The 23,074-nt window shown below is 34.2% G+C and overlaps 1 protein-coding gene across 24 annotated transcripts in view; it reads right to left on the reverse strand.

The window, feature by feature from the left end:
- Foxp2 (forkhead box P2) overlaps positions 1-23,074 on the reverse strand; it is a 569,728-nt gene that overhangs the window by 109,012 nt on the left and 437,642 nt on the right. For 15 of the 24 annotated variants that reach the window (XM_063241968.1, XM_063241962.1, XM_063241940.1 and 12 more), the window contains one exon: positions 5,314-5,388. The exons of the other annotated variants lie outside the window; for them this stretch is intronic. In XM_063241968.1, coding sequence (XP_063098038.1) covers positions 5,314-5,388 — 75 coding nt within the window. The remainder of the gene's footprint in view (positions 1-5,313; positions 5,389-23,074) is intronic. 24 annotated transcript variants of the gene reach the window in all.

Consider the following 23,074-nt stretch of genomic DNA (forward strand, 5'->3'; position numbering starts at 1 on the left):
TCCTCCATTTTCATTCTTGTTGATATTATTAATCTTAGTTCATTGGTGTCATCTAATACTAACATTATGGAGGATATTAGGTTCCTGTACAAGGCTTATCCTTATTCCAAATACTTCATCTTCCTCTTGGTCAGCTGGAGCCTTTCCCATTTGCAAGATATCCCTTCCCTTGTCTCCTTCTATTCATCTTTTATTTTTCTCTTTGTTTGTACTTTTCCTTGCTCAAGGAATACCTTGCCATAAGGTATTCAAATTTGTGTGTCTGGTTTATTTCATGCAACATTATATTTTCTAAGCACATCCATTTTCCTATAAATGTCTCAAATTTCTCCTTCTTTATGGTTGAATAGTATTTCATTTAACATATAGCATATGAATATCATTTTATATATATATATATATATATATATATATATATATATATAATACCACATTTTTTATCAGTTGATTGGCAGGCTGCTTCCTGCAATGACGAACTATGCTGCCATAAAAATTGGTACGATTTCTTGGGTGTGTCAAGAAAACATTTAGATCTGGCCAAGCAGGTTTTATTCTGTTCTATTTAGCTATCTTTCATTTGAAAAATTTCAAAACATTTGGATAATAATGATTTTTCTATGTTACTGTTTAAGTTAATAAATATAAAGAATTGCTTCTCAGGGGTGATAACACCCTCTGTTTTAGCTGTGACAGAATAATGGCCATTGATCCTTTTGGTGTTAATATTAAATACATATTTTAATTTATTTCAAAAATATTGTCTCTTTTCCATGCTACAAAACATTGATTGTTCTACAGCCTCTACATCTACTGAACACTTATTATGTGTTAGTGATCAGGCTAAGAACTTTCCAGGTTTATCAGATTTAGTCTTCAATGCCAGTCTAAGAGGTGAGTACTACTAATGTTTCAATTATACAGACTGAGAAAATAAGGATTAAAACAGTCAAGAATTTTATCCAATGCTCCATCCATTAACTTCATGGTCCATGAAATGTATTATTTGAGGCTAGGTAGAATTTATGTTAAGTTTAAATAGAAAGGTGGAGAGAGAGAGAGAGAGACAGACAGAGAGAGAGAGAGAGAGAGAGAGAGAGAGAGAGAGAGAGAGAGAGAACCAGTGAGTGAGACAGAACGAACTCATCTGAATCCTCATCAAAGTGAAACATTCAGGAGATATAACAGAGTAAAAAGAACTAGAGGGTGAAAGATCTAATGTGGTCATGAACTTAATATAAGCAAGGTATAAACCAACTAGATGAAGGCTAGCCAAATTTCATTTTTGCTTTACAGGTGCAAAACATTTTGTTCATCGAAAGATTTGTTTGGCTCAACTCTAAAGGCTTTAAAAACAAGACCCAGAAGACAAAAAGACCTTAAGCATTGTTCATCATTGTCTTAGCAGTTAGAGCTAACATGTAAACTAGTATTCATTTAGGTGTAAAAACTTGTAGGTTAAAGTAACAAGAGGTAGTTACAGGCAGGTGCTAACGAGGTCATTTGGGCAGATGAGGTGTCAACAGGGTTTCCTTATAGAGCAGAGGACCAGGTTACTATCCAGGGGTAGGAAGCCAAAGAGTAAAATTTACCACGGACAGTAACCCACCTGCAGGCTTTTTATCGTTTTTTTTTGTTTTTGTTTTTTTTTTTTTTTTTTTTTTTTTTTTACAGGTACCGGGGATCAAACCCACAACGGCCTGCTTGCAAGGCAGGTGCTTATGCCGCTGAGCTAAATCCAATGAAAAGAATCTATCATTGAATAAAAGTTGAAAGAAAAGTAAAGTAAGTGGATGACACTTTTTTCTTTACAGATTACAGTTAAAACAGATGCCAATGGAAAGGATTATGAAAATCAAGCTTTTTTTGAAAAGGATGAAATCATGTGTGTGTAAGAAAACTGACACAATTGTGAGTGAAATAACTGTAACATGGAAAGTTAAATATGGCATTTTTTCTCTTATAAGGGAGACAATATATAAATAAATTGAAAGGTTAAAAAAGGGAGGGAAGATAGGAAACAAAAAGGCAAACATTTCTGAAGATTTGGAAAGAGATCAGAGGGAGAAAGAAGAAAGGTAGGGAAGGAAAGGGAACCAAAAAGACAAAGATGCATTGATTCTCCAACTTGAACCAAAGTATTCTATCCTGTAAGCACACACTAATAGCAAAAGTACTGCAAAGTAATCTTTCAAATGAAGCTCCTTTATTCTCCTATTCTTGTCATTTAAAATTAGAAATTAATGCCTTTTCTGGAGAAATCAAAGTTATAATAAGGATATTATATTATTAAGCTTAGGACATTAAAGTTTGTTTTATGGATTCCAAATATTTCGTTAAGAACAAAACATGGATAGAATTTAAAATTACAGTTTTCCCATAAAGACAACAATACAGGTTTATATGATTACTGGCAAGTACTTTAATGAATTCACAGAGATACAGTAAGTACAACTTACTCGACATATAAAGTATCCCTACTATTCAACAAAGTGGTATTAGACATACAGTACTCAGAGAACAGCTAGTGACTGATGGTTTGTAATGAACCCCAAACAGAAGACAAACCTCTGCAAAGCGCACTGTATTTGTATTACACGATTGTGTTCGTAACTTGATACTGTTAATACATGAAAGAAGATAATATGATGGAGAACTTTTGACATCTATTTTTATGACATATGCAGTACTATTTATTTAAAGTAATTTGCAGTTCCATCTACATGTGGTGCTTGTGTCTTTTTCTGCTTGCAACTTATGATATTTTACTCCAAGCTTATTAATAAACCTAAAGGATTATATTTTAAGCAAGTATGGGTAGGGGAGAGGGTAAAATTCATTCTATCTGACATTTTGAAACACATATCTGAAGAAGTGTGGCATTTTATTTGAGAATGTTCACAAGCCATGAAATAATATGTGTGATATTAAATTAACTCACTGATAGGCATTATGTAGGACCCCAGACAAATTCATGAACTATTCCAACAGTTCAGAGTTTTGTATTAATGTTAGTCACACTATTGATAAAGGAATATAATTGCCTTCAGGTACCTCAACTTTATTTTTACACCTTTCCTCTTTTTGGCCTACCAATAATCGTACTCAGCAGATTACTACTTAAGGATACTGATACTTTTAAAATTTAATGAATAATATTAAAAGTCATCCCTGCCCTTCACATAGAAATTGTCAACTATTAATAATAGATGGTGCTTGTTTTAATTAAGCTTCTCAATTTTAAATCACATTTTATAGCCATTTCAGCTCGTAGAAAGTTTATATCCCATGTAATAAACAAAGGAAAATCAAAACATACTTAATAATATTTAAGTATACTTCTCGTGACTTGTAAAGCCAAGACACCGCATTCTGCAAAGATGCTCAGTTACTCAGGGGAAGCAGTGAATTTGGAAACCTGCAGAACAGAGAGAGAGAGAGAGAGAGCACCTGGCTACGCACTCCCAGGTTCTCCTCCTCCCTGGCCAAACAGCCCTCACTAACTCAGCAAGCATTCTCTTACCTGAGAGACCAGATGTCTCAGACACATGCAACATCAGGCTCCTGGTCAATACAGGGTTTGGGGCAGCCATGAATAATTTGGCACAGCTTTGGTAGGATCAGTAACACTGGTCATTGCAAACTAGGGTGGTAATTCAGTCATTGGCTTGATGAATATTATGGCCTTGGGTCAGCTACATACTTTATCCCTGTCTCGCCTCCATTCTGAAAACATGTCAGTGAAAATATAAATGTTTCTTTTCACTATTTTAGGATGGAAATAAAAAAAGGTAGACATAATTTTAGATAAATAACAAATAGTATTAGTAGTTACATCAGCTCACAATTCATTCTAGTCAAAACAATTTTTCCGCTGAAATTTTTTTCGGGGACAGGGTTACAAATTAAGAATGCTGACCCACTTTTAATGTGCTAATTTTTAAAGTATATTTTTGGGTTTACCTCCTTTATTAAATTGAAGTGTATAATTATGTTTGAAGTTTACAGTAAATTTATCTTCTTTTAAACTACATAGAGACCACTAAGAAATTATTTTAGCTTTTCAAATAAATTTAGTTCCATCAATTCATTGAAATCACCACTTTTTAATAATATTTTCAATATTACTACAATGAAAATTAAGAAGGCCAGATAATTCAGGATTAAAATGAGTAAGACCTCAAATCAGATCATGTCACAGAATCACAAACCCTCCACCAACAACACTTACTACAATGTTCTCTATTTAGCATTTCCACACTATAGTGTGCTATTCCCATACCTACTTCTGAGTTGACTTTTACACAACAGCCAACATTTTTTAAAGCATTGCATATTTTTTACAAATAACAGCACTGCATATCAATTTGACTCTATTTGTACTAAAAATACTATTTTCTTAAACTATGGGGTGGAATCATATATAATTCTTCCTAATTGAGGAAGAAAACTGATTACTGTATTTGACTGTAAAAATCTTAACTATGTTGTGTTTTATCGACTATAGTTAGGAAACACTATGTGTGGGTTAGCTAAAAAAAACTTGAGTGAGTCAAATTAGGAATACTCTGTCCTACTGAGATTAAATTACAATCAATTCATAAAGAAGCAATTAAAATTCTATTAAAATACATTGTTTTACATATTCACTATTTCTTAACAACGTAAGTAGAATCCAAGTTAAGCAGAAACATGAAGTTGTTCTATTTCAAAATTCTTGAGTGGAACTTTAGAATTATTATTCAGTTTCAAGGCTAACTGCTATGTGAACTACGTCAGAAATTTAATTTTAATTTTATATTATAGACTAAAGAGATAAGTTACACTCTAGTAGCAGGAAACACACACACACACACACATACACACACACACACACACACACACACACACACATTAACACACTGTACTTTAGGCCTTGGGATATTTTTGGGCAGCTCACAGAGAGGGAACAGCATATATTTCTAAAATGTGTATGGGACTAATCCATAAACTATGTCAATATATTTTCTACATATCAACACTCTCTCATCAAATTATTCCTAAAAGTTCAAGAAAATCATACTGGTGCTACAGACTCACATTATTAAGGTGAACTTTTGTTTCATTACCTCACAGAAACTGAACTATTTATCTGATGAAACGTAAGAGAAGTCAGAACACAAGCAATAATGGAAAACCAACCAATTCTAGCTGTATCTTAACACCAGTCATCCCTTGATTACTTGTGCTAAGGAAGCACAGCTAATCTAATGAATAGGAATGGGCCCATGGCCTCGCGCTCAGCAGCTGCAGGGCTAATTGTCCAGCGGAACTTACTGCAAATGAGTTGTGAGGAAGCCCATCACCAGAAGAGTGGCCACAGACACATAATTTTGTTTCTGGAAGCAATTCCTAGATTAAACAAAAAGAATCAGGAGTTGGATTTTTTTCAGTCCTAAGACTTATGCTAATAATGTATATTATTATTTTTAAGATTTATGTTTTGGAGATTATTATTATCTCAGTATGTCAACACAGGGAAAACTATTCTATATGTCTCTCACAGTTCATACTAGTATAGATTTTAAAAATAGGAATTATCTAGCACATACATGTTGCATATTTCAATCATAATAAATGAACCAAGGACCAAAAATGTTCACTGATTATCTGTCATGATCCTGCCTTGGGAACCTTAGTTCCCAATGCTAAACTGGAATTATGACCAATGTTTATAAATACTTCTATAGATTTCAAAGGCACTGAGATTTTAGAGCAAGGGGTGTTCTTTGTCCTTATAATTTAATTATTTTATTTAACTTTGTAAAAGCAAACTGCTTACTTGTAGTGACCAATAACCAATAACAATGAGCATAAATTCTGAGTTGTGGTACAATCTAAGAACAATCATCATAATAATCTCTTTAATCTATCTGGCTCTGTGTAACTGTATCACAAATATCATCATTGAATAGTGTAAATCTATGGAATTACAGTCCATATTGTTAAAACCTGTTGAATTTTTCCATTTGCATTGAGAACTACTCTATACTCTAATGTACAGTTTGCATTTTATCTGTAAAAGCAAAGTGATTATTTATTGATAAATGACATAGAATGTCATTTTTTACTTAAGTAGCATTAGACATTTCAAAGATTTTGTCTGAAGGGCAAAAGGATTACACTGCATTTGAACAGACCATGTGACAACACATTCTTAGACTTCATGTATGATATGAAAGGATGATCCCCATTTATAAGATACACAGGGGAAATTATAACTACACCAGGAAAGAAGAAAAGCAAGGAGGGACATGGTGAGGGTGTCAGGGAGTATTTGTAGTGGTTTGATGCATGTAAATATTACATCTTATAAATAATTCTTTTCAAATACATCTCTGAATTTCAGGGGCTCTGTTTAAGAAGCAGATCATATATGCTTTACATGACCAAATGCTGTTTTCTTCATGATAAGAGCAAGATTAATTCAGACAGGAAAAATGGCTTCCAAAATATTCTTTCTCTTACATTTCTTACGAAGAACTATGTCACTCCATGCTGGCAGATGAAGACTGGGAGAAAAATGTTCAAATTATTTTATACTGTCAGAATTCAACAAAAACGTTTTCATCTAAATTATTTTGTCAACAGCCTTGTAGTACCCTTGCTAACCTTATTTGGCACTAGTGCATAATTAGATACACAGGGGTGTGACTCCAATTGAAGGTGTTGGCATTGTAGCACTCTGTGAAAATATTAACTATGAGGTTAACTCCAATTTTCTCTTCTTTAATTAAATGCACATGGTACTAATGAGGTAACCTACTGTTCCTTGATAGCACTAATTAGCTAAGAGGAGAGTACACTCTCACACTGCAATTTAAACCTAAAAATAAGGTTGAAATATGCTAATTGCAGGCAATTTAAAACAGTACAAGTTGAAGAACTAGTCATAATAAGAGAAACTGACTGCTTTACAGCTAGGCAGCTGTAACTTGGTTAAAATCAAAACAAGCCACACAATTTTTGGACTGCTATTTAACAAGGTCATAAGCATCCTTAAAAATGAAATGCACTCCATCCCACAACAATAAAACAGACCAACAACAGAAACAAATCTTCAGAGACTCATCGTGACAAAACCAAAATTAAACGGTCACCAGAACTTCATAACCTTTATGACATCCTTTATATTGAACACTGAACATGAATCTCTGCAAAAGCAGCATCACCTCACACTCTTTCAAGAGCATTCAAATAAAATACAATATTATAATGTGTGGTTCAGAAAGGGAAAAAAAAAAAAAAGGATTGAGAGGCCGATTTGCCATCCAAATCAGGTCACAAGTGGTAAGGGCAGGGAGGAGTATGCTCAGCCATGGAGGAGGATCTGAAGAGGAAATTTCAAGCAAGCGTATAATGATAAAACATATACAAGCGTTATAGTAAAATATTAGGGTACAATCACCATTTAAGAGACATAGGCATCAGAAGCATTTCATTCAAAGGAAGTCTGCTCTACATTCCTCTGCTGTTGTGGAATTCTGGGATGGAATTGAATCCTGAGATTTCATTGTGAAAGTGGATGCTCCTTATTCATAGCAAAACTGACTCAAAGCGTAACTTCAGTTAATCTAAGTGTAATTCAAACATACGATCTTTGTTTCACCAAATATTTCCCCCATATGGTTCTAAGTGATAAATACAGAGGTAACCTTCACATAAAGCAAGATTCTGAAGGCCACTAAGAAACATCAAAAAGACATGATATATGTTTTGATTGGGACACAGTATATTTTCTTTTTTTTTAACGCTCTAAAACCCAAGGTGTTTTATTTGTAAATAAGAAAAAATGGTTTATCCAAACACCTATACTAAGTCATTCTTGTTACTAATGGGGCACATTATAATGGTACTGTCATTAATCTAACCTGGGGGGGGGGCATGAGACAGAAAACTACCCATGCTGTGTACTCATAGTGACATTTTTGGGGGTGTCACTTTGCATAAATTATAAGAGACAACACTTAAACAATCAGAGGATTCTAGGAACCAATAAAGAGTTAAGATTTGTGAAAAAGAAAGGTGCACTTAAGCTTAAATTTAATGCAGAACAGTAATTTAAAGGAAAGTAACCCATTTTAAAGGCAAAGGCTTTTAAGTAACTCACAATGAATAATTCCTGGAGTCAAAAGTATGTGAAAATAAACTGCACGACCATTAGCCCGTCATCATATCTTGCCAACAGATTTGGTTAGAGAAATTGTGCTTTGAAAAACCCACCCAGTTTCTTCTCATAATTGCCTTAAAGCTTTCTACAATAGACAGAGACAAGATGTTAGCAAGAGATACTAATGAACCTCTGACCAACCACGCTTTCACATACCCATGAATTTGCAGGTTTTTAAAGGCGAATGAATGAAATCAGACATGAGTCTCCTGGAGGCAACCTGACATATTCCAGCAAATCACAGGAAAACGCAATGTGAATGGATGTTTTAAGCGTTTGCATCTGTTTCAAATAAGCACCAAAGAACCTTTTAACAGTAAGAAGGCCAGGATAATGCACTGCAATGGGCTTTCAATGTTAACTTCAGAAGGAATCTACTGCAGTTAAAAATGGATCATTACAGTTTTCTGTTAAAACAGTAAAGAGGTCATTTGGTATTGAAAATAAGAATACTGGCTTTGGAGACAGTCTGCCGGGGGTTCAGATCCTGACTCCACTTACTAGTCAACACTTACTAGTGGTGTAACCTTGGCTGAGTTACTTAGCTTCTCTGGCCTCTCTTTTAAAGGGGGTCATAAGTAACGCTACCATCAAGTTATTACACATACAGGAATGAAAATTATTGAGAATAGTGCTGAGACCCATGAATTTAATGCTTATTAATTATGCCCTTAATACTTATTATCTATCATTATTACCTCAGAGCATGATCCATTTTTTTTTTCAAATAAAAACTATTAAATTGTTATTATATATAAAAAACTATTCCTTACTGTGATGGATGAAAAATACCCAAGACAATGTATCAGTTTTCAAACAGCTTTCAGTCTGTCAGAGCACTCATGAGGCAAATCAAAGTCTCTTACATCCAAATAGATTTATGTTCTCTTTAGAATCTTGGAGCAGGGTATAATTGCATGTATGTTTAAGTGTGTGAAATTGATAACCATATTGCTAAGTTTTGTTGGATCACTCAACAGAACTGTTCGCATTCTCACTGTTTGAACGTCCACTTTGTATGCTTTAATTTTGTAACTTGAACAACGATTTCTTAGAGGACAAAATGTAATTTAACAACTAGTGATTTCTCACTGTTTTTTTAAATTATGTATTATTTCTACACTTCTTCTATTTTGTTTTTTCTCTTTAAATAAAATTTTAAAAACAGAATCTTGGTTCAGAAGAGCAAGAAGCTAATATAGGTAGGTACTGCATGACAAAAAATTTTTAAAAAGAGAAAACAAGCAATCTGGGGCTGGCGACCCTGGTCTATAATGTCAGCACTTTGAGAAGCTGAGGCAAGAGGATGGCACATTTGAGCTCAGTCTGGACACCTCAGTATTTGAGGAAGACTTTGGCTCAAAATAATTAATGTGATTTTTTCCATAGAAAATGGGTATTTTGTATCCATTTTTCTTCACAGATGAAAATATTTTCAATTATGATTTATTTTCTTGGAGTTGTCTGGAAAGGGTGTTGAAATTTTATCAGGTTTTATCAGGATTAAAACTTTTGTGTCATTGAATATTTGAGGTAAAAGTATACTTCAGTGGCATAATGCTCTGCACATTAACAGCACAAAAATAAAGCAAAAGTTAAGAATTGAGGGTGTGTTTTGCAAGGTACAGAACAAATCCAACTTTAAAACAACAAAAATAAACTGTTGATAGGTGTTTCTCCCATTGCAACAGTTCTGTTTGTAGTTTTGTATGTATATTTTTAAACTATTCAATATATCTGATGAAAACTGTCCTAGAGGCACAGACTATGGTCCCAGGATGACTGGAAAAATCACAGCACTTCATTCTTCCCCATAAGAACAGTGTAATACCTATCTAGGTCCACAGCAGAGGTGGATACAAAAGAACAGATGTCTGGAAATCATCAGTTTGGAGTATTTTTGAACCGAATGAACCAGAGTACTGGAGTTGGTATGTTGTCTGGAGTAATTCAATGAAAATCAGAGACCACATACCCCAGAGAACCAAATCAACACAGGCACACGGCGAAAGAATTGTCAGTCTTCATTTTGAAAGAGTAGTTCCTCTTGCCTCTCTGTGACATAGACTCCACCACCCTGGAAAGACTGAATACAGTGCAGCTAGTAAAGAATCATTTTGCAGGCAAGTTGAAACTGTAAAAATCCATGCTCTTATTGTTTATTTTACAGCCGCTGTGGATCACATCTATTACAATTCAGATTCTAAACTTCAGCATGGAGAATTTCTGGAGGTGCTTGTTACGACTGCAAATTCAAAGTCATATTCCGAGAGATTCAGAGTCAAATGATTAGGGCTACAGTGTGAGACAGGCATTTTACACGCAATTTCGTGATTGTGAATTGGAGCAGCTATGGTCATACTCTGAGAAAAACTTCCCTCCTTTCTGGATATTTTACTTCACAGGTAATTTATAATACTTACAGTCTATTATTCAGTCAGTCAACACTTTCTCTGTAGTTACTAGATACTATGAACTACATTAGCCATGTGCATATAAAAGTGAATGGAAATTATCTCTGCCTCCCGAGGACAATGGGAAAACAGCCCTGTAGACTAGGATTCAACACATGTGCCATTGTGGGGACTTCAGTTGTGTTTTATTTTTTGCTTCCTCAATCCTTTTGCTAATTTGGTAAAAACTAAGATAGTTTTTCCAGAAAAAAAGGGAGCTGTATAGAATAAAATATAAATAAATTAGAAAGGGAATTAGGTGGAGATTCAGTATTCAAAATATTAAAAAGCCACATTTGTGAAGTATTAATGAATGTACTTCTTTGTTAATGCCTCTATTTAAGATACAATAGAATACTGAATTTTTATTACATGTGAAAATGAAAATATTTTTCCTATCTAAGTTCACAGAACTCTTGAATTCTATCTATCTAAGGAGCACAAAGAAAAATATGTCGGTGAAGAAATTGTAAGAAGTTTGCCCATACTGTGAGAAGGCATATTTTGCTAGTCTCAGAGAAGAAAAAAGAAATTTATTACTTGTGAATATAGCTCCACATCAATGGGGGAAATAGCTTAGTGGCATAGCATCTGCCTGACAAGCGCAAGGTCATGAGTTCGATCCCCAGTACCAAAACAAAACAAAACAAAACAGACTTCTGTGGCACAGTACCTACCTGGCAAATGAGAAGTTATGAGTTCAATTCCTAGTACCAAGAAAAACAGGGAGAGAGAGAGAGAGAGAGAGAGAGAGAGAGAGAGAGAGAGAGAGAAAAGAAGGAGAAAATCCAAGTCCAAAGGACTGTGCCAAGGAAACTGCTAATTCTGATATGGTAGGAGCAGAGTCAAAAGGGGAAGAGATAGTGACAGGCAAGCCTGGAAAGACTGGGGCTGTGACTAATTCTTCACATCAGACAAAAAGAATTTCTAGTATGCCCAGACGTAAAGTAGATTCAGTTTTTATTTTTAAAGAAGACAAGGGAAAAGCTTGAGAGCACAAGTTTACTCTCAACACAGCCATAAGACTAAGATGCTTACACGTGCACCAGAAAATTACTTATGTCATTGATCTGAGGAGTAGCAGTGCACTGAGAGGCATGTGCAACCTGAGAAGAGGGTAGTAACAGATGACTTGACTCAGTGACTGAGCCATGTCGGAACGAAAGTGAGAGAAGGCAGTGTCATCCCTTAGCAAGATAAGAGCACACCAAGAAAAAGTTCAAGAACTGGAAGAAAATTTGTTCCATTTGAAAATACTAAATTAGTATTTCTGTTGTTACTAGAATTCTGTGATATATATGTATATATATATATATATATATATATATATATATATATATACCTAATGAGCTGAGAATCACCACTGTGGGTGGTGTTGAAGCTGCCACTAGGAGTGGACAAACTGTGCTAGGGATTCATCTAAAAGGAGGCTCTAAGCTTGCGCAGTGATTCAGCATCCCTCGGGCAGCTGTGCAGATCTTCTCTTCTTGGGCTCCACCTACCTGAACATGTGACCAGGCTTTTAAACAAATCTACCCAATAATGATAACGTGCAGCTAGAGTTTAGTACCACAGATATACTGGATAGAAAAAGTTATGGACTGAAGATAATTAAAAGTGACAAAAGATGGAGAGAGGACTCACAGAGGAGTGCCATCTAATGTTGTGAAGGGTCCAAAGGATGAAACATGAATAAAATTCTCATGGATTGTGACTGACAATCAATGGAACTATTCTGGAATAGTAGAAAGGACAGAAACTAAGCCATAATAAATTTAAAAAGGACAGAAACTGAACCACAATATATTAAAGAATAAAAGCTAAGGTGCAAACAATCTTTCCAAAAGACTAAAAATGAAAGAAAATTAAGAAGCTGTCCTAATCTAATGGGCATATAAACAATATTGTTTTATTGGTGTTTTTGGTTTTAAAGATGGGAAGGCACACACACACACACACACACACACACACACACACGCACACACACAAATTGGAAACTTTAAAGGCACAAAAAAACAAATATTCAGGTGACAGAATAAAGTCCTGGAAAATGTAGGTGAAAAACAACAGCAACGACAACAACCACCAAAAAACAAAATCAGGATTGAAGCCAGGGTCTCTGCACTGAGCTCCAGCCACAGTCCTTTCTTATTTTGTTTTATTTTGAGGCAGGCTCTTGCTAAGCTATCAGGTAAGCCTCAATAGGCTTCAGTCTCCTGAATAGTTGGGATCACAGGCATGCATTACCTTGCTTGGCCAAAAAAACAAACAAACAAACAAAAAAAAAAAACCTACCAAAACAACAACAACAACAAAAACTTTGGGGTAAAACAAAATTACACCATCAGAGATGCCTATCCAAGTATACTTTGGAACAGACAAGAGAGGCACAGGGAGTTCTTGCCAGGTGACCTCTAAATTTTGTCTCTAAAGTACGAGACCAAGTTGCTGAGAATACAGAGAATAGCTGTTAGGTAGGTCCTTTAGCAGGACAATAAAAGCTAAAACTGGTTTCAGGAGAGGAAGAGGTGAGAGAGCCTGAAACAACCATTAAGCAGGCTAAGCTGATACTGTTCTGATATTGTGATTTTCTGCAGGAACATTTAGCAACTTCTGTGGAAGTAGGAGTAAGGGAAGCAACAATTTGGAGAACTGGAAAATCAGGTGCTATAGTAATACCGGAAAGAATGATGCAAAATAGTGAGCATGTCTCTGTCATCACCAACCAGGGTATCCCTGGGTGAGGGAGAAGCTTAGGTGGTAGAGGTGGCAGGGAGGGTTTGTGGGAGAAACAAGGGAAAGAGAACAGTGCTTGTGCCCAGGCTGGGGATTACCTACACAAAGAGATTTTAAAGAATAGATGTAAGCTTATGGAAAATATTAGAAGAAATTAATTCACGAAATTTTGTAAGTTTTATTCTTTTTTTTTTGTTGTTGTTTTGTTTTGTTTTGTTTTTTCATGGATTGGTGTATTTTTTAAAAATGGTATGGTTCTTTTACCTGGTAAGCAATGAACAAAAGTAATACCACACTACATGAAAATCCACATTAAAAAATTATTTTAGATATCACAATTCTCTGAAGAGAGGAATTAGCGAAATAAAATGTAGCTAATACTACATTTATTTAAATGGAGAGGAAACTTATTTAAATACATTGACAGATTGTATAAATGGAGGTGAAATTGTAAATGTCACAAATCTTCACATGCAGATTTGTCATTTGGTGTTATTTCCTTGTAGTGCTTCTTGGCACTGATAGAGTTAAATTCTTTAAGAAGACAGTGGTGATGATGAGGCTAAATCTGGCAGGAAACTAACTTAATATTCTACAGGAAACATTACAGAGGAAGTTTGTTTATTTTTGTCTGCCGAGAATGTATTCATTTGTTTATTTTTGATAAAAGCTCCAGTGTTCTCCTTTGGGAATTACTCCCATTCTGCACCTCACCATGTGCAAACTGGTGAGACTCAAAGACAGTGGCTGGGGGACAGCAGGCAGGATGGTGGGACTGCCTCCCGCAGGAATGTGGTTCCAAGCTCCATGACATCTGTCTAAGGAACACTGGGAGTTCCTTGGGTTCACTATCTGGAATGCGAGGATCCCTTCCGCAGGTCCTTCTCTGCCTGCCGTTTTTTCAGGGCTAGACTTTGTCTGGCTTTGTGTTTTATAAGCACACCTATATTCACCGAGTACTGTCCGCTGTTTGTTTAAATCTTACATTCATGCCTGTGACTTAAGAGCAAAATACAAACTAACACTAATATTTCAATCAGTGGTCACACTGTCAAAATTCAAGTTAAATATTCATAGCTGTAAAATAAGTTTCAGAGCAAATTTGAAATTGCAATCTACTTTTATATTATAGACCAATGATATGGCTGAGGCAGATACTATCTTCGTTTGTTGTTGCTTGATAGTTTAAATAATATAATCACAAATTGCTAGTATAATTTTATAAATACTTCTCACTGAAAATGTAAACATAAATAATCAGACTTCTTTTCTTTTTGAGTCAGGGTCTCATTACGTGTTCTAGGCAGGCCTTTAACTCACTATGTAATAGTCCAGGATGTCATTGAATTCATGGCAATCTTCTTGCCTCAACTTCCTAAGTGCTGGGATTACAGGTGTGTACCAGGACACTTGGTTTACGAAGCATAAATTTGTATGAAAAACAGGCAAAATAAAACAGCTTAATATAAAACATCAACCCTGGCACAGTTTATTAATGTACTGATTATTGGTGGCAAATAGTGCTTCAAATCTTATAATTTATGATTGTAAACTCATTCATTATTCCTTCTTCAATAGAAACCAGATTTTTAAAAGAAAGAAAAAATTTTATGTTTAATCAAAGCAAAACGAGGTAAACATTAACAAAACCAAATTTAATGATATACTCATGATCTCAATATAGGTATCAGAAGTATTTGAAGGATTTGACATTTTAAAGTACTTTACATTAACCCAATAAATTCACTGACATTCCTAAAATAAGATTGCAAATTAATTTTAAAGTAAGCTAATTTTAAAATATAAAATTTGTTAAAGAATTAACAAAGATTATGAAACATAACAATGTCAAAATCAGATCTTTCACCCTGTTTTTAGTCAATTCCATTCTTTTTCACTTCAGAGCACTGCCATCATAACTGGCACTAATTGGCACCCTTGTTAGAAATTTCAGTAAAGGAGCCAAGAATAGAAAAGATACGGACCCTGCTCACCCAGAGAGTCGTGCTGTTTCCACAGGTAAGGCTAAGATCAAGGAGGAGGGAGATGACCTAGCTCCTATCTGGGAGGAGGACAAGACCTACACCTGTTCACTGAGTACACAGACAACTTGACTCTCCAGGGATGTTAATCAAGTATCTTTCATGTGCCTAAAGTGGCTGCAAAATGAAAGATGAGCATAGGGCTCCTGCAAGTGATGCAGTGATTATATTTTGAGAGACTGTAAAGCCATTGCTCAGTAGATACTTCTAGCATCAGCTGGTTTTGCAGAGTACTGGCAAACTGTTGTATGTTTCTTCCTTGTCCTATGTTTATTGGCTTTGTTCAAGAGAGTATTTTAGATTCTTTGCCAAATAGGAAGCTGAATTTCTCACGAACATCTGGAGGTTAGGGGAAAGAAAACCTGTGAATAGAAACCATTTAATAGAAAAAAAGGAATATATTTTATCTACACATTGCCATCTGTCTGCTCTGAATCCTATGAAACTCCACTCACCAGGTCCAGAACCAAGATACAAAGTCCACCAGGAGTCACTAACCCCAAGATGGTATGCACAAATTGGGAAGAGCAACTCTTAGTGACAGATATCATAGGTGATGTGACAGATGTTTCCTACAGGAGCCTAGAGGTGAGGTACTTATATGGCAGAAAAGAAACAAAAATCTTTAACACTGGGTGAAAATAAAAGGAAAGGCACTGGTTTACAAATGAGTTGGAGTGGTCAGGGGTGAGGGACATTAGAGACCAAAGGACAGGACTGAATGAAGACTTGAAAATGTACGTGATCCGATAGATTCAGAGATCCAGGGATCCAGAGATCCAGGGATCCAGAGATCCAGAGATCCTTGCTGCACTTGCTCAGTCAGCACAGCAAGATCATAGAGAAAGTGATTCTGATAAAAAGACGGTGCAGGGATGAGAACAAAAAGAATCAGCGGATACAATCAGTATGACCTTTATTTGCACTTCAAATTTCCCATTAGTAAATGTATATACTACCTTTTTTTCTTTAAGGATAAATGAACAAGCAATATATACAAAACTATTTTAAATATTTGGATTTCTGTTAGTGCAATTCTGAAGAAGTAACTGTGACCAATACAAAACAAAACAAAATAAAATATGTTAAATTCTTACGATGGAAGAAACTACTTTTGTTTACCTGGACTTCTTCTGCTTAATTGTTTCCATATGGCTATGTATGTGTTTTATCCATTAATATTGTTTCCAAATTTATTAAGTTATACTAGTGAATTATGGTAAACTTAACATCAGTTCATTACCAAAATTCTACTTGGAAAACTCTGCTTTTGGAAACAGAGTATTAAAATTTAAATTATCTGAGTTGTGCTGCCATTAGAGATTAAAAATACACTTAAATTTTGCATTGCTAAGGAACATGTAAGGAAACAACATCACAGAAGTACAAATATATTCATTTTTAAGAAATCTTTTTGAATAAACTAATAAGAAAATTTGGAAAAACAAATGTTCTCAATTTTATAAGTTAGAATTAAAGGAAAGTAAAATAAACATTTATAATTTGGGGGTTAAAAAAGGAACACTTTGAACTAGATTTAACTTAATATTACCCATTTTTTGTTATTTAGGGCCTCCGGAATATAATTTCACAGATGATATATTTTTCTTAATGTGATTTTCAGGCTACGTCTAATGGAAAATGCCTGGTTAGGATTAAAAGACATAGTACAGATGTTAAGCCACATTTGCATGCAATTATTTCTAAAACAAATGCCAACATACAGAATCTATTGAAATGGCTTTCAGGATGGCTGGCATAGGCTATTACCTCAGCCTCCAGTCTGTGAGTAAGTCTATATTCTGAATATTTCAAATCAAGATATTGAATACAAAATCAACTCAGATTTTTCATCTTGACTCATTATTCAGTAAGGTTTGGGCCCACAGACCTAAAGTTGACATTTAACATTTTTTAAAGCAAAATTTTTTCTTGCTTAATGAAAAAAAAGTTACACATTAATATCAGAGTTGAAAAATAAAATTATTGTGAAATAATACAAGTGAAAATAATTTAATATTCAGAATAAAACAGCACAGTACTGGTATTAAATAGACAGTAGCATTCAACTTGTTTTGGAGGTGTTTCCTTTAAAAAGCAATTATATATATATATAATTTTATATTTTAAATTTTCTTTAAAATTGCACATTTGCTGATAGTCTCATAGAGATACACAAAGCATCCAACTAGAAGAAACCCTTATTCAATGTTCTCCTGGAGTGTATGTGTCACCAAGCTGATCAGAAATATCAGAAGCAGTATGGTAGGAATGCAATGAAGCATTTACTGCTTGTGCTTTCACAGAGGCACTAGCCCTCCACGTCCTTGGAGATTGTGGACTGTCCAAGGCCTTTCCAGTAATTACTTTTCAGTGCTTTTTTTCCCATGGGAATATATTTTCATATTAAGGACTTCATTCAATGAGTGAAGCATGAACACCCATTATATAAAATCAAAACAAAAATATCATACTCTTTTCTCAAATTCAGAAAGCAACAGCATCTCTTTTGCTGTTACGCTTTACTTCTTAGGGGGGAACAATTCAGATCATGGTGAGCCCTGTTAATGCACAAGGGGACTGGAGGATAAGGCTGTTCCTTCTCTGATCCCTGCAGGGGAAGCAGCAGCAGCCCTTGGATCAACAACTTTTATCTGCTGCTGTCTCAGTGGCAGCTCCTTTTCTTGCCAATAATTGTAAATGACAGACTCTTTAATGAGAAACAGAGACTGCAAGTTGTGCTGGCAAATACTTATGTTGTTGGTGCCTCTGACTACAGTTTGGTTCTTGTTAAATTCTTCCTCCTCTTGACTTCGTTCAGAAGTATAAAGGAACCTTGTAGGAAGAGGACCAACCAAAAATCTCTTGCCATTTGACATGTAAAGTGTCACAACGCCAAGAAATCGTCAGCAGAGTACTATCACTGCTATTCAAAATGAGCAAACAAACTCATTAGTAGCATCTAAGTCTATTACCAAGTCCACTGCATCTCAACATTGTTTCCTCAATAGGAAACAAAGAGGATGAAAGCAGTTCACGCCACTCCATTGGCATCTTGGAATGGCAGTGGTGATGGTCTTCCAGGTCCCGCCTCTTCTCTCAGGGGCTATGGCCATGCCTTAACCACAATCAACACAACTGGATTCCATACACTGAAGACATTCTAGCGAAGGTAGTCTTTACATTTAATACTTTGTCATCCTACTTATTTTGATCTTATTTTCCAAAAAAACCAGAATGAAAACACTGTGTTGTTATGACTTGCAATGAAGAGACTGTATATCATTGGTGATAAAAGGGAGGGGGCGTTGGTTTGGAATTAGACTGACTTGAATTTACCACCTGACTCAAATTACCAGCTATAAGATATTAGATAATGAAACGTAACCTCAATAAACCCTAGTTTCTTATTCTGCGAAATGAGAAAGCACGACACATTGGTTAAGTTAGCACAGTAAGCACTGAATATTTGTACCAAACTAAACTAACAATGAATTCTTAGGATATTTCTTTCATTAGAGAAAAAAGAAAATAGAGGATCTTTAGAAATGTGACTTCTGTGACAGCACTGGTTGACTCCCCTTTTCACTAGTGGTAGTCATCCATTTAAATATAATGATCTCAAATACCTGTCACTAAAGAAAATCAGTTTGGGACTGAGAGAAAGCCCTATTTTAGCAGGAGTATTAGAACCCTAATATCAGTAAAATTTATTATTTTATAATGGGAAAGTACAACATTACCACCTAGATTCATGGATACAGGAGATTAATAAAAGAGTGCTATATATTCACAAAAAATGATTAAAAGATCAAAATTAGTATTTAAGCATTTTAGGTACTAAAACACAAAGTAACTAGATTACATGAATCAAATTATTAAAACAAATGTAACATGATGTCTCCAAAGAATATTTTATTGAGAGTTTAGGCTCATAAAGAAGAAAAGCTAAGATAAATTCTGAATTAAAAAGCATAAAAGGGAATCAAAGCTATCACAGCAATCATGATATGCCAAAGTAAAACAAAGAAAATAATAGTCCAATGTCAAAATTAATTCAAACTTTCACAATTCATTGTGGTTAAATATATACTAAAGATAATAAAGACTTGCCATTTTTATACATGAAAAATTTACTAGGAAAGATCTCAAAGTTTAGAATTCTGTTACAATCTAGAGAAATTATTTATTTCTAAGCCAAGACCAAGTTTCATTACCCAATAGCTGTACTCAAGAATGAAGCTAATTTACATTTAAAATGGGAGTACGGTCTACTCTTTAAAAGCACAATGGTAAACACACCAATTTGACAATTACATTAATATGAGTATTTGCATAATCTGTCTTCTACACCTGTTCTTAATTTGAAGCAGCTGTAGGACAAATCACATTGCACTAATCTGAATGGATATGGGGGTGTTCCAACCAGTAACACACAAATGCACACACAGCACACAGCTAATGCTTTGAAAATCTATCAGTTTTAAAATGCTTCCTGATTTCAAAAATTTGATAAAGGCCTCATAGAAGACATATCTACTGATTACTTGGCTAATATTAATTAAATCTAAGTATGACACAAAATAATGCTGTCACATTTTTAGCATCCTGTGTTGATTTATAGCACTACTAATTTTGATATCTGTCTTTTTTTTTCTCCATGTAACATGAATTTTATTTGTATGGAAACAGATTTAAAAGAGCAATATAGATGTATCTTGAAAAGTTCCCATAAGGAATGTCTTCAGGGAATCTATAATTAAAGGGCCAATGGAGAATATAGCAAAACTTTGTAGATCATTTAGAAACGTATTCATAGCATGGATGATTTTATCTTTTGCACATAGGTTTTTCAAAACAGATTTCATTTATATTCTCACAAACATATTTCAAAATTTAACAAGAAAGTTAGCTTAATCTTGTAGAGAATCCAGGTCATTTTGTGTTTATTCAAATATATTCTGAATCATCATGAAGTCAGTTTATTATTGTTATATGTTCTTCAGTTCATCTATTTAAATGATTCAGCTAGATTCCAGCTCATAAAACATAAGGTAGCCATGTAATCTGTCAACAAAACTGTCTCCCTTTAATGTTCTATTATGAATAGAAAATGAAGTAAGAGCTTTCTAAATATGTATTTATTCGCTGAAAAATGAATGAGAACATGCACAGTAATGAACTAGAGACACAAACAAAGTCATTCCGTTTATTTGTGTGCTGTTAACCTTTGAAGAGGTAATTATCAAGTAGTTGTATTCTTGGTTCAGTATATTTTTTCAGAATATTATTTTTAGAAGAGCTTAATAATCTTAGAAAAATAAAATATTAAAAAATTCATTGAAGCTTATATTTCTATTTCATATCAGTATTTTTACATTAAGCAATTTAAACTGTAGAAAAGAAAACTGACTCAGGAGAGTTAAGCGAGTTGCTCAAGTGCTCACAATTTTTATTTATTTATTGGCAGAATTGTGGGCCTTCACACTGAGCTGCATTCCAGGGGTTTTTTTTTTTTTGTTTGTTTGTTTGTTTTGTTTTGTTTTTCTGGGTTGTTTGTTTGTTTTTAGTTGATATAGGTTTTCCTAAGTCTCTAAATTGTGCAGCCTAAGCTCAAACTCACAATATTCTTGGCTTAACTTCCCAGATTGCTGGGACACATGTGTGTACAATATGCCTATCCTTGCAGATTTTCATGTTGCTAAAACTCAGAGATTCTGAGTCACCTTTACTATGTTCTTTACTATCATTCAACAGATGTTAACTTGAAAATTACATAAAAAGGAACAAAGGTTTTTCATAAAATGATTTTTCAAAAATTTCTTTCCATTTTATCACATCCAAAATATTTCAATTCATAATTTCCAATGCACTAGGAAAAAATGTTTCAAAGGGGACTATTAAACATAAGAAAACTATTTTCTATTTAGATAAATATATTGCAACTTCTTACCAAGAATCAAGACTAGTTACACAAGGAGTATAAAAATAATTTTATTATAATATAATTTAGGCACTGAAGCTAAGTTATAGTGATTATGAGAAAAGCAATTTTTGCAGTTTTGACCTGTACATAATTATATTTCTAAATATTCTTTATGTTATTTTTCTTCATTAAAATATTACCTATATAATTGGACACATAGAAAGGCACTCTAAGCAGAAAAGCTAGCATGTCATGGGGCTTGTGAAACATAATGAAATGAAAACTATATTTATATGTAATGAATATGGATAGCAACAAGTCTCACTCTTACTGAGTGTCAGAATAGTTTACCTTGAGTAAATGAAGCATAAATTTCCAAATTTTAAAACAATCTTTTTCTACTACTAAGTGAAAAGTGAAAGTAATTCATTATTAACATTAAAATTTGGGGCATGTAACAAAGCTCATTTTTTTCTGTAAATATAAGTTGCTGATAAGGTATATTCTTTTGCTAACGATGAAACATTGGGACAGTAAATCTTTAGAAGCAGAGACTGAGTCAAACCTTAACAGAAAAATGAAATGAGGTTAAACAGCAGAACTTCTTTGAGAATGCTGATATCGTCACTAAGTGTTGGAGGAAGAATGAAACTGAGTGTCTCTGTTGGATGCAAATCTGACGTCTTGCATCATGATACAGTATTAAAGGCACACCAACAACTCATTTACAACATGTTAAAAGGTTTCCATATTCGCAGATGAGTCTTATGCTTAAAATGAGTACAAAATATAAAATTACATTCATTTCTAGATGGGCATGATGATGCACCATGAATATACACATAAATGCAGGAATCATCAATGTAAAATATTTGCTCACAAGATCATTGGAAGGTTGTAATTCAGGTGAATTTCAATTCTGCATATTTCTCTGTATGGTCAGAATTATTTCTTCAAGAGTACACTGTCTTACCCATCAATCAAAATAAAGTTAAAGACAAGGAGATTATACAGAAACCATTATTCATTTTCTGTTAGTCAATTCTAAATACTCTGTAATGCTGTCATTCTCTTGAATGGTTTTACATCGTTTTGATATACTTAATGCTACAGTATACGAAGTTGTACTCAAGGATTTCAAAGAAAGACAATATAGTAACTACTTTTAGGTTAGAATTATCTGGTGGTGAAACACTATTCTGCTTAAATGGTTATGTTTTGATCTGCGCTGTTTCGTTGTTATGCCCTCTTTTATCTCAATCTCCACTCCATTATTTACTTTTTTATCTTTATCCTTTTAATTAAAGGAAAAAAATAGCAGGATATATTATAGTAACCCACTTTGACTTTTCATTACTTTGATTTAAAGCCCTGTATTACTCTCACCATCTGGTTTTTAACTGATGTTCCCCTATTCTGTTTTGCTGGATAGTATCAGGTTCGAAAGTTTAGGCATCAGCTGTGAAGATAATGAGATTCATTATGACGCCCATTCTTGTTGACTTTTATCTACTTTTGAAGACCTACAATGTCTCTAATGTTTTGGTTTTGTTGGTTTTATTCTTTACTGTTTTGTTCAATTGTATTATAACTAACGATATAGGCAATTCTATTAGAGATAGCGGGAGGCATTATAGTAACCATTGTTGATCACCTTGTATTATGTTTTTACATTATCTATTATGTCCACCCTTTTGACTTGACCGATTCT

Source organism: Cavia porcellus, unplaced genomic scaffold, assembly GCF_034190915.1.
Source record: "Cavia porcellus strain 051 isolate PalLab524CR breed Dunkin Hartley unplaced genomic scaffold, mCavPor4.1 scaffold_2, whole genome shotgun sequence".
Taxonomy (NCBI): domain Eukaryota; kingdom Metazoa; phylum Chordata; class Mammalia; order Rodentia; family Caviidae; genus Cavia; species Cavia porcellus.